The 12,012-nt window shown below is 51.3% G+C and overlaps 1 protein-coding gene across 2 annotated transcripts in view; it reads right to left on the bottom strand.

The window, feature by feature from the left end:
- ABHD12 (abhydrolase domain containing 12, lysophospholipase) overlaps positions 1–12,012 on the bottom strand; it is a 77,078-nt gene that overhangs the window by 16,076 nt on the left and 48,990 nt on the right. For both annotated transcript variants that reach the window (XM_040981029.1, XM_040981030.1), the window contains exon 2: positions 11,590–11,714. In XM_040981029.1, the coding sequence (XP_040836963.1) occupies positions 11,590–11,714 (125 nt within the window). The remainder of the gene's footprint in view (positions 1–11,589; positions 11,715–12,012) is intronic.

Genomic DNA, 12,012 nt, shown 5'->3' with positions numbered 1-12,012 from the left:
TTCCGAGGAGTAAAGAGGACCTACACTAGGGAGACCCTAGCTGTGAGAAGGAAGACTATCTGGGACAGGCAGGCAGGACAAGAGGAGCAGGCGACACTGGACCAGGTCACCACAGGGACTGTGGGACCGCTGTCTTGCTGTCACAGACACAAACCAATAGGATCTGGGTATGGCCGAGAGGCTGCTAGCACGCACAGGGTGTTGGGGTGGACATGCTGAATTCTCCCCTTACATGCCACTGTCCTCTGAAAAGTCAAATCTGACTGGAAAATGAAGAACATAAAGTTGGAGCTGACTCCCAAACTCATGCCCAACTTTGAGCCGCACCACCGTCAGCTCATGATACCTGGAGGATGCAAACTGATTCTGATGACGGCGTTTAGGTGGACCTGGAGGTGCTCTGGGATGACCTCTTTTTGCAAGCAGGAGTGGCCCGGCCACTGCCTCTTCCTGGTTCCTGTGTACTAACTCCCTAAGCCACCCAATGCCGAGAGCACAGGGACACAGGGCTTCCCCAGAGGCTGCTCTGAGTACTGCCCAGACTGTGTGGGGAGATGAGTCCTCCCACAGACAGGGCCGCTGTCCGAGCCTCTAGCCCCTTCACCGCCTCTTCCACAGGGGCAGGCCAAATCCTTAAAATTCACAAACCCTTTCAACATTAAAAAAAAACAAAAAAATGAAAGAAAGAAAAGAAAAAATGTGTCACAGGTGTGGCTGCAGGTCCCCATGCTCCTGCCGGGCTGACCTGGGCTCTGCATGGTTCCTGACAAGGCCCCCTCCCTGAGCCAGAGCTCGGTGCCAGTGACGGCAGGGGGACTGGACCCCTGGCTCTCACTGCTAACTAGGTAGACAGGAAGTCAGAGGGACGAACTGACGCTGAGGCTGAAAGGGCCTTCAGAAGGCCTCCCGAGGTAAGACCTGTCGAAGCCCTTATCCTCAATTCCTAAGAATCTGACCTCGTGTGTAAGGGTCCCCTGCTGAGTAATCAAACTTAGGTGAGGGGGTCATACTGTGGCACAGAGGGTGAAGCTGCCATCTGTGACACCGATAACCCATGAGTGTCAGTACCAGTCCTGGCTGCTCCATTTTGGCTTTATTCTTGCCCTGTTTCATCTTATTTTTAAACAGATTTATCTATTTATTTGAAAGTCCAGACAGAGAGGGCCCGGCGTGGTGGCTCAGTGGTTAAGGTCCTCACCTTGCATGCCCAGGATCCCATATGGGCGCCGATTCTATCCCGGCAGCCCCGCTTCCCTTCTAGCTCCCTGCCTGTGGCCCGGGAAAGCAGTCGAGGACGGCCCAAGGCTTTGGGACCCTGCACCCATGTGGGAGACCCGGAAGAGGCTCCTGGCTTTGGATCGGCATAGTATCGGCCGTTGCGCTCACTTGGGGAGTAAATTATCGGACGGAAGATCTTCCTCTCTGTCTCTCCTCTCTGTATATCCGCCTTTCCAATAAAAAAATAATAATAAAAATAAATCTTAAAAAAAAAAAAAAAAAAGAAAGACAGACAGAGAGGCAGAGAGTCTTCCATGTGCTGGTTCACTCCCTGATGGTCGCAATGGCCGAGCTGAGCCAGGAGCTTTTCCAGATCTGCACGCAACAGGTAGCCGGGGCCCATATGCTTGGGCCGACCTTGGCTGTACTTCCCAGGTGTATTAGCAGGAAGCCGGATAGGAAGGAGAGCAGCCAGGACAGGAACTGGTGTTTGCATAGGATGCTGACAGCACCAGCAGTGGCTTCACTTGCTATGACTGTTAACTGCTTTACCAGTCCCTGGCCACACCATGTTGATCCCGCTCCCTACTTACACCTGCAGGAGGGCAGTGGGAGACAGCCCATCTGCTGGAGCACCACCACTCACGTGGGAGGCACGGACAGGCTCTAGGCTCCAGGCTCTGGCCTGGCCAGCCCCGGCTGTTGGGGCCATTTGGGAAGCAAACCAGTGGCCGGAAGATGTCTGTCTGTCTGTCTGTCCCTAATTCAGACTATGTAACTCTGTCTTTCAAAAACAACTAAACAAAACTAAACAAACTTACATGAGGTCTTTAGGGTATACCCAAATCCAAAGAAATAGTATCTAAAGGGGAAATTTGGAAACAAACAAGCATGGAGGTAAGATGGCATGAAAACGCCTGTGTGACAAGCCAAGGGTGGCCAAGAGATGCCAAGGGAGAGGCCCCAGAAGGTTCCACCGAGGGCCTCAGGCACACAGCCCTGCCAGCCCAGAAGAGCTGGGTTTTTGGCCTCCAAGACAGAGCAGATCAACCCGTCTCAGAGTGTCTCAGCCTGTGGTCTGGTGAGGGCAGCTCCAGGAAGTGAACACACTCATACCAAGGAGCTCAGATTTTATCATGGCTGTGGGGCCTGCAGGAGACTCCGACCATTTCCTCCTGCAAGAGCCTGTAGCTGCCAGCCCAGCCCAGGGCTGCACACCACATGTGCAACTAAAAGCCGCAACTCGCCATCCAGTATCTGACCTGTGATGGACAACAACTTCCTAACAGGAAAGTGTCTACTCATCCTGGGGCCCGCTATCAGCTCTCACTTCCAGACTCCTTGACCCAATCCCACCTCTGTCCCTGGAACTACCAGCCCACCCAGGCCCAAGCCTCTGTCTGAAGAGCTGGGACCACATTAAGAGCTCTGGGCATCCGGTGTCCACAGGCTCAGCTCCAGGCCTCATTCGTTCTGAATGCAGAGCAGCCAAACTGGTGAGACACCAATGACCCAAGGCTCCCCTGCCCTGTGCCAAGTCTTACGAGGATGATACGTCAGAAAACTTCCAAGCCAACAATCCAGGACCCTAGGAGCCCGACTCTCCTGGGAGTCAGCCTCATCCTAAGGAGCCACTCTGCCACTTCGCTGTCGTTCCCACTGTGAAGCTATCACACAGACAGAGGCACCGCGAGCATTCTGAAATCGGGCAGTGCTGCCCCACCTGCTCCCCGTCCCTGCAGCCCTGGCATGCGTGTGAGGACTTTGTGGCATGAGGCCTTGCTGATCCTGGGGGTTGTCCAGCTCTGGCCAGTGTGGGGTAAACAAGCAGAGACCCCACAGAGCAAAGGAACACAGCCAGTGGGTGCATACGAAGGAGTCAGCCTGCACAGATGGCAAGACCTGCCTGGGTTTGAAGCACAGTTCACTCTGGCAGGTCAGCACCAGAAGAATGCCAGGACCCTGACTTCCTGGTGGTCAGATCCTTTGTGGCACCTGGAACTCCAGAATGCTGGCAGGAGGCCACCCTGCCTGGGCCCCTGCTTTGTCCACAGGCTGCAGCAAGCACAAAGGACCAGGCCTGAGGGCAGTGTGCCCCTCAGCCCTGCACTAGCCCTCTCATCACACACTCCCCTCGATCTCCCAAGGGCAGGCAGAGCCCATCTGGCTTCTCCTCCTCCCCGTTTTCCACTGCCTGCCCACTGACCACATCATCAGACATCAGCAATCACAATCACCACAGGGCATGATTACTAAGGAGCCTAGGATGGTATCTGGCCCAACAGTTGAGACACAGCTTAGGGGGCAGTGCTGCTTGCATCCCATGTCAGAGTACCCAGGTGGAGTCCTGGCTCTGCTTTGGGCTCCAGCTGACTGCTGACTCTGAGAAGCAGCAGATGACAGCCCAAGCACCTGCTTCCTGCCATTCACGTGGAAGACCCGGGCGGAATCTCTGCACTCCTGCTTTGGCCTGGCCCAGCTTCGGCTCTTGTAGACATCTGGGTAGACATCTTGTAGTCAACTAACTTCCTATCTCGGATTCTCTCTGCCTTTTAAGAGTAAACAATAGGGCCTGGCAGCGTGGCCTAGTGGCTAAAGTCCTCGCCTTGAATGCACCAGGATCCCATACGGGCACTGATTCTAATGCCCCGGCAGCTCCACTTCCCATCCAGCTCCCTGCTTGTGGCCTGGGAAAGCAGTCGAGGATGGCCCAAAGCCTTGGGACCCTGCACCTGTGTGGGAGACCTGGAAGAAGTTTCTGGTTCCTGGCTTCGGATCCACGCAGCTCTGGCCGTTGCGCTCACTTGGGGAGTGAATCATTGGACAGAAGATCTTCCTCTCTGTCTCTCTTCCTCTCTGTATGTCTGACTTTGTAATAAAAATAAATAAATCTTAAAAAAAAAAAGAGCAAACAACAATGATGATGCCACATTCTATATCCAAACCACCCAACTGCAGCTCCTGACTTGAGTTTTCTGACAATCCAGACCTTAGGAAACGCTGGGGATGCATCCAGGGGAGACCTGGGCTAAGCTCCCAGTTCCCACCACAGGCATTGCCCTGAGAGCTTTGTTTCTGCTTGCCACTCAAATAAGTCAATCTGTTTCTTGCACAGATGAGTAAGAGCAAGTAAGTAAATGTGTGAATAAACAGAAAACAGCTGACCCTGTCATCCTTTTTTAAGCCAATCTAGAGAACATCTGATAGGACGAAAGGCTGAAAATGCTGAGCAGAGCTAACTTTTCAAGATTTATGTTTGAAAGGCAGAACACCAGAGAGAGAGAGAGAGAGGGAGGGAGAGAGAGAGAGAGAGGCTAACAGAAAGAGATCTTCCAGCTGCTGACTCCCTCTCTAGATGGCCATCATGGCCAGAGCGGACCAGGCCAAAGCCAGCGGTCAGGAACTCCACCCTGGTCTCCGTGTGGGTGAGGGATCAAACCCTTGGATCATCGTCCACTGTGGTATGGATCCCCAGCACTGCAGACGGCAGCTCAGCCAGGTGCGCCACAACGCCAGCTCCTGAGACAGACATTCCTAAGTGCTTGGGGACCTTCATTCCAAGGCTACATCTCAGCCCTGCACTGCACCCAGCTCTAAGAAGTGGGTTCCACACAAAGAGCTGGGCGGGTTATCAGTTCAGCAAGTTCTCATGACTTCATGGTGGGCCACAGGGGCTTCCATGGCAAGAAATGGGAGGAAAAAAAGGTGGCTGGCCTTTTGCTTTAAACACAGAGATCTAACTTATTTTCCAGAGAAGACAGGAGGCAGTGTGCAGAGCCCTGCCCTGCCTCTGAGCCAAGACACTCCCTTCACCAGGAGAGCCCACTGTGAGAAGCCTGGGAGCTGTGTGCAGGGTCCTCACTGCGGCACTGCCTGGCTGGGCCCAGGCTTGCGAACAAGCACTGGAAAACGTGCGGACACACGACAAAGACCAGCTAGACAAAACTACATGGACAAAGACTTCCTTAGAGCAACTGAGATCTCCTTACTGAGCTTTAATCTTTTCTTAGAATAAACATTCATTCTTTAATAATGAAGATATTTAAAGTAGAGCCATGTGTTAAATTACTGGTGCTGGGGTGGATGCTGTGGCACAGTGGACTAAGCTACTACTTAGAACACCTACATTCAATATCCGAGCACCTAGGACAGAGCTCCGCCTCATCTTTCAGTCCAGCGCCCTGCTAGAGCACACCCTGGGGGTGGCAGGTGATGACCAAGTGCTCAGGTGCCCACCCACAGGAGGGCTCCACATGCAGCCCTGGCTCCTGGCTTTGGCAGTTAGGAAGTGAACAGGCAGACCTCTCTCCCTCTTACTCTGGCTTTGTCACTCTGTTTTTCAAATAAACACGTTTAACAAACAAACAAACAAACAAACAAATCAGGGGCAAGGCACAGTAGCCTAGTGGCAAAAGTCCTTGCCTTGCAGGTGCCAGGATCCCATACGGATGCCAGTTCTAACCCCAGCAGCCCCGTTTTCCATCCAGCTCCCTGCTTGTGACCCAGGAAAGCAGTCAAAGATGGCCCAAAGCCTTGGGACCCTGTACCCAGGTGGGAGACCTGGAAAAGGCTCCGGGCTCCTGGCTTCGGATCGGATCAGCTCCAGCCACTGCGGCTGCTTGAGGAGTGAATCATCAGACAGAAGATCTCTGTCTCTCCTCTCTGAATATCCGAGTTGGCAATAATTTTTTTTTTTTTTAAATCGCAGGTGTAGTATTTTTCTAAAGCTTTGTGCATCTGACTTGTAAACTTGGCTTTGGACAGACGTGCTGTACACCTAGTGTTTCAGTCAGGTTCTGGCGCCGAGAGATTGTGACCACTTTCATTAGCGTTGATGGTCACCCACGGGTTCATGATTTCACATCTGCAGTGGACAAGATCGGAGGGACCACTCCAACACACACACTCATGATAGGCAGCATGAGGCAAAACCCAAGGTCATGGCCAGAGGCATCTGACACCCCTACCACCTCTGCAAAGAAAACCAATTCTTTCTTTCTTTTTTTTTTTTTTTTAAGAGAGAGAAAGATATCTTCCTTGTGCTGGTTCACTCCCCAGATGGCCACGATAGTCAGAGCTGACCAGGCTGATATCAGGAGCCATGAACTCTACCCAATCTCCCGCACAGCTGGGGAGCAGACACCTGCCTCCCAAGCCACCGCCTGCTGCTTTCCCAGGCAAATCAGCAGGAAGTTGAGTGGGAAGAACAGCCAGGCCTGGAACTGACATTCTGATAAGGGACGCTGGAATCACAAATGACAGCTTAACCCCGGCACAAACACTGAAGCCTTACCAGGACACCGCAGCTGGAAAACCAATACTCTCTTGGCTGCTTTTCAGGAATCAGTTCCTTCCCCCCAAGACAGAATTAGCTATACTTGGTGAGGGCCTCATGTGTTGGCACAATCCATCACAGCTTCCTGGGAGGGACAAAGGAGCCTGCGGGGCAGTCCCTGGGACAGTGTGTGCAGTGCGATGTGGGGACAAGGCTGGGGGGCAGTCCTTGGGGACGATGTCCACAGTGCGATGTGGGGACAATGCAGCCTGGAGGACAGTCCCTGGGACAGTGTCTGCAGTGTGGTGTGGGGGCCAGGCAGACGTCCAGGTGGGTAGGACTGCGAGATGTGCAATCACCACTGCTAAAGACACTGCCTGTTCATGCTGTGTCTTAAGACAATTTTCAATGGTATCCAGCAACACAGACGACAGAGGGACGACCACTGCTGCGTGATTGTGCCTCTTTCCTCCAACTCTGCTCGCAATCCCAGCTTCCTGCAAGCGGGGCTGGACCCCGCCCGCCCCTTGTGTGAGATCCGGATGGAGCGCTGGAGGGAGCGGGATCGAGCCTGCCTCAGCCCCCACTGCTACAGGCACGTGGAAAGTGGTCCCGCATGTGCAACAGCCTGTTCCTCTGCCTTTCTCCCCTGCTCCTTTCAAATAAATACCTCTTTTCTTTGAAACCAAACCCTGCTGGAGGCTCTCCTGCTTCTTCATCGCAGGCTTAGAGCAGAGAAGTGCTGAGACTGGAGGTCACCCAGGGGCTCAAGAGAACCCCACTGCCCACACTCCGCTCTCCCCTAGGCATCACTCAGGCCAGACTCTAAGAACTGTGAGTTCCACGGCAAGGAACAGCACGCCACCTCCTTGGGAACACGGTGTGACAGCGGCTGGGGGCTGGGGGCGGTGTCCAAGGGGACATAAATTAGCAACCTGAATAGCACTGACAGTTAATTTGCTGGGGCTCTGCAGTGTGCCAGGCCCTACACACACAACCCAGGCCGTACTTACACACACAGCTCCGCACTGTGCCAGGCCCTACACACACTTTCTCTCTCTCTCTCTCTCTCTGCTCTTTCTCTGCTCTTAAATCACTGGCAGCAAAGGCAGTGCCCAAGGTAGCTGGGAGGTAGTAAAACTGAAAGGCCTGCCACTGGACACTTCCTGTCAGTGGACATTTCCTGTCAGTGGACATTAGCTGCCACTGGTCACTTCCTGTTAGTGGACATTCACTATCACTGGACACTTCCTGTCGCTGGACACTTCCTGTCGCTGGACATTTGCTGCCACTGGACATCTGCAGCTCTTGAAGCGTCCTGTTTTGACTTCACTATATTGTTCGTGCACGTTGAGGAAACATTAGCCAGGAAGCCACAGCTCTCTGGGTTTTAGCATGCTGTGAGCTCTCTTCAAGTTTGTGTTTTTCCTAAGTTCCTAGAGTTTCAGTTTATTTACCATTAAGAAATCCTAGTGTTTTATCACAGGCATTTTATAGTTATTTTAACCACTCAAACAAAACAAAACATACTTGAATCTACAAAGTATGAAATATTGATCAATCTCTTTTCTTCTTGCCAGAAGAATAAAAATTCTTTTTTTTCAACCAAGAACTTCCAAGTTTCTGTGATTAACACCCCAAATTTGTAACCCAGAGGCCTGCAGTGCCTGAAGCAGCCAAGACAAATGGGGGTGGATGGGTCCTGGGCCCAGAGATCTCCTGGCCCACTCCACCCACTCCGGGGCCAGCGCCTCCCTGTGATCTAGTGTCCTCGTCCACTCTGCCCTCTGCCATCAGCTCTCCCTCCCACACCCTGCTGCCTCCGTGACATCAAGCCTGGCTTCCTGAGCCACAAGCTGTCCAACACATCGGAACCAGGCTCACTCTGCACAAGCCGGACCAGACCGTGGGTCTGGGCACAGCCCACCCTATCCGGACCAGACAGCGGGTCTGGATACAGCCCACCCTGTCTGAGACCAACACTGCTGCACGCTGTTTCTGAGGCAGACCTCTAAGAGCACGCCACAGGCCCTGCCAGCCACAAACCTCACCAGCCTGGTCCTCCACATCCATCTCCTACTTCCCTGAACCCTCTACCCCCTGCCCCAGGGTCCAGCAGGTAAGATGCCCAGATGCCACCTACAGGACCTGGCTTCCAGCCCCAGCTCCAGCTTCCTGCTAACGTGGACTCCAAGAGGTGAGGAGGGCTCATGCAATTGGTCCCTTCCCGCCACATGGCAGCCCTGGATTGAGGCCCTGGCTCCTGGGTCAGCCAGGCCCAGCCCTGGACATGGTCCCATTTGGGATGAGAACTAGTCAGGAGGCAGGAGTTTTCACTGTCCCCGCCCCCCCTTTTTTTTTGCCTCTCAAATTAAAACAAACAAAATCTTAAAACCGAAAACAACTTTGCAACACTCAAGTTCCAAGTTAAGTCAAACATATTATCAATATTTGTAAGACCTGCACATAATTCTACAGAGTTAAAATATATCAAGTTACTTTTTTTTTAAAGATTTATTTTTATTATTTTATTTTTTATTGGAAAGGCGGATATACAGAGAGGAGAGACAGAGAGGAAGATCTTCCGATGATTCACTCCCCAAGTGAGCGCAACGGCCGATGCTATGCCGATCCGAAGCCAGGAGCCTCTTCCGGGTCTCCCACGTGGGTGCAGGGTCCCAAAGCCTTGGGCCATCCTCGACTGCTTTCCCGGGCCACAGGCAGGGAGCAGGATGGGAAGTGGGGCTGCTGGGATAGAACCTGCGCCCATATGGGATCCCGGGCATGCAAGGTGAGGACTTTAACCACTTGCGCCACCACACAGGGCCCAAGTTACTTTTTTTAAGAAGAAAAACTGCTGGGGTCCATGCAGCGGGTGCTGACAACACAAAGGTGTGGAGAGAACAGCTCCCCTGTTGGCAAGGCTGTGAGGAGCTTGCAGCTGTATGGCACGGCCTGGCAGACATCTCTCCAACCAATTAGACCCACTCTCACCCCCTCTGCATGGACACTCAGCCTCTCCGCTAGGAATTCTGTAATCCATTGAGACATTGTTGTTTGCCCCGAGAGATCATTTTTGCAACCAATGTGAGCCTGGGAGTTAATGTTGCTGACTATGTACTGGTGAGTGGGCCTTTAACTGCACACAGGAGTACATTCAGCCCATGCCGTTTCTGGACACCTTATTGTGTGCCTACCCATTGCCCCGGAAACTGGCCCAGACATGTAGCATGCCTTCTGGGAAACGGCTTGATAGAAACCTACAAACTAATAAAAGTGATGGGAGTATGAGCTGAACTACTATGGCAATAAATAGTTACTGTGACCTTAAAGGCTAGCCTGTCCTTCCAATTCTCTGGAGCATTGAAAATATATCTGTTTTAGCCACTTCTATAATTTTCTGGCTTTAATTAATATAGAGATATGCTTTAATTATTGTTGGATTGTTTATGGGGTTGTAGAACCTATAGTTGTAGGGAGACTTAATATTTGAAACTTTTGGGCCCAGCGTCGTGGCCTAGCAGCTAAGGTCCTCCCCTTGAACGCGTCAGGATCCTGTGTGGGCGCCAGTTCCAATCCCGGAAGCTCCACTTCCCATCGAGCTCCCTGCTTGTGGCCTGCAAGGGCATGCGAGGGCAGGTGAGGACAGCCCAAAGCTTTGGGACTCTGCATCCGTGTGGGAGACCCAGAGGAAGTTCCTGGCTCCTGGCTTTGGATTGGCACAGCACCGGCCATTGCAGTCACTTGGGGAGTAAATCATCGGATGGAAGACCTTCCCCTCTGTCTCTCCTTATATATACGACTTTGCAATAAAAAAAAAATAAATCTTTAAAAAAATGGAAACTTTTATCTTGGAAATTTATGCTTTTCCCTTTTGATGTATTTTTCCCATTAAGTGATAGATAAGTTGTGGAAATAAAAATGTAGTGGGGATGTATTACTGATTAGTAGATAACCACATGTACCCTCGCCTTGGAGTCCTGGCTGTCGCTCAATGGTCACTACTGAAGAATGAGTAATGGCTGGCTTTGGAGAAACTGATTATGGTAACTTACAGAATTATCTTTTAGGGGACCTAGTTGACCATGAAGTAAAAGATTAATTAATCGAACATCTGTGCATGTCGGCTTAGTTCTGAAGTTAAGGACAGAACAATCAAACATTTGTACAGAGGTTTGTGATGTGTCTAGTAAATAAAAAGGACAGCTTTTTAAGCTGTTACAAGAGGGGACCAAGGGACAGAAGGGACAGTGTCCGTGTCTTTTCTTTTAGCCGACTCCACACACCCTTCTCGAGCTCCAAACTTGGCTGGAGCTGGCCCCAGCAAAAAACCTTTTTTTTTTTTTTTTTTTACAGAAAGGCACTGGCATCCTATATGGGTGCCAGTTTGAGTTCTAACTGCTTCACTTCTGATCCAGTTCCCTGCTAATGTGCCTGGGAAGGCAGCAAAAGATGGCCAAGCACCTGGGCCCCTGCACCCACATGGGCGACCCAGGTGAAGGTGCTGGCTCCCGGCTTTGAACTGATCCAGCTGCAGCTGTGTGGCCACTTGGGGAGTGAGTGAACTAACAGACAGAAGATCTCTCTCTTTCTGTGATTCTTGCTCTCTAACTCCATATTTCAAGCAAATAAATAATCTTTAAATAAGACAAAAAGGGAAAAAAATAACAATAATTGTTATTTTTAGAAAACTGCTTTACTTATTTTGAAGGCATTTTTAAAAGTATCATCTTTCCAATGGACAGCTAGCCCCCAAACCACAAGACCGACAATCTCCAAGCTGCTGGCTTCAACGATTCTCACGGCAACATGGGCCACCTTGCCCGTGCAGGACAGTCACTGTGGACACAGCTCCAGCACCAGGGAGCAGGAGCCTGTCCAGTATCACAAATGTCCTGTTTCCTGACTGGGTGCTGGCACAGTCTCTCCTACCCATGTACACACATGGCATACTTCTGTAAATTAATGTCAGTGAATGTCAATTTAATTATGTCAAGTAATGTAAACTGATGTCAATGAAATCAAACGTGCAGTGAGATCAGACATCAGCATGAAAGTAAAATCCAACTGGAAAAAGAGTAGCACACAGTACTTACCAAAATTCAAGAAGATCAGTTTGGCCTGTATCCCGGGACACAGCTTGACGAGAAATGGAATGGCAACATACAACCCCAAAAGAAACAGGAGGATCTTCCTCAGTCGGAACCACAGGCCCTTTCGCCTGTAAGAGAAGAGCAATCCTTGATCAAAGGCAGCAGGGGCAACTCCGCTACAGTTTAGGGGCAGAATTACCGAAACCCCCAGACAAAGGGCACACAGATCTTCCCAGTGACAAGAGCAGACCCCACCTGCTTTTGCTGCAGTATTGTAGTTTGAAAAAAGTTTTCAAAATTGAGCTTAGAATTCTACTAGGACAGAACAGCTTGTTTCTTGAACCAAAGGGAGCAGTCTCATTTGTTTCTCGTGTTCGCTTTTGGATAAGGGTCCGTACAGAAGCAAGATCCTCTACCAGGGCCCAC

This window comes from Ochotona curzoniae, unplaced genomic scaffold, assembly GCF_017591425.1.
Source record: "Ochotona curzoniae isolate NIBS_2020 unplaced genomic scaffold, NIBS_Ocur_1.0 contig_3520, whole genome shotgun sequence".
Taxonomy (NCBI): Eukaryota; Metazoa; Chordata; class Mammalia; order Lagomorpha; family Ochotonidae; genus Ochotona; species Ochotona curzoniae.
Note: the sequence above shows the minus strand (reverse complement) of the source record. Positions and strands in the feature narration are given on the sequence as shown.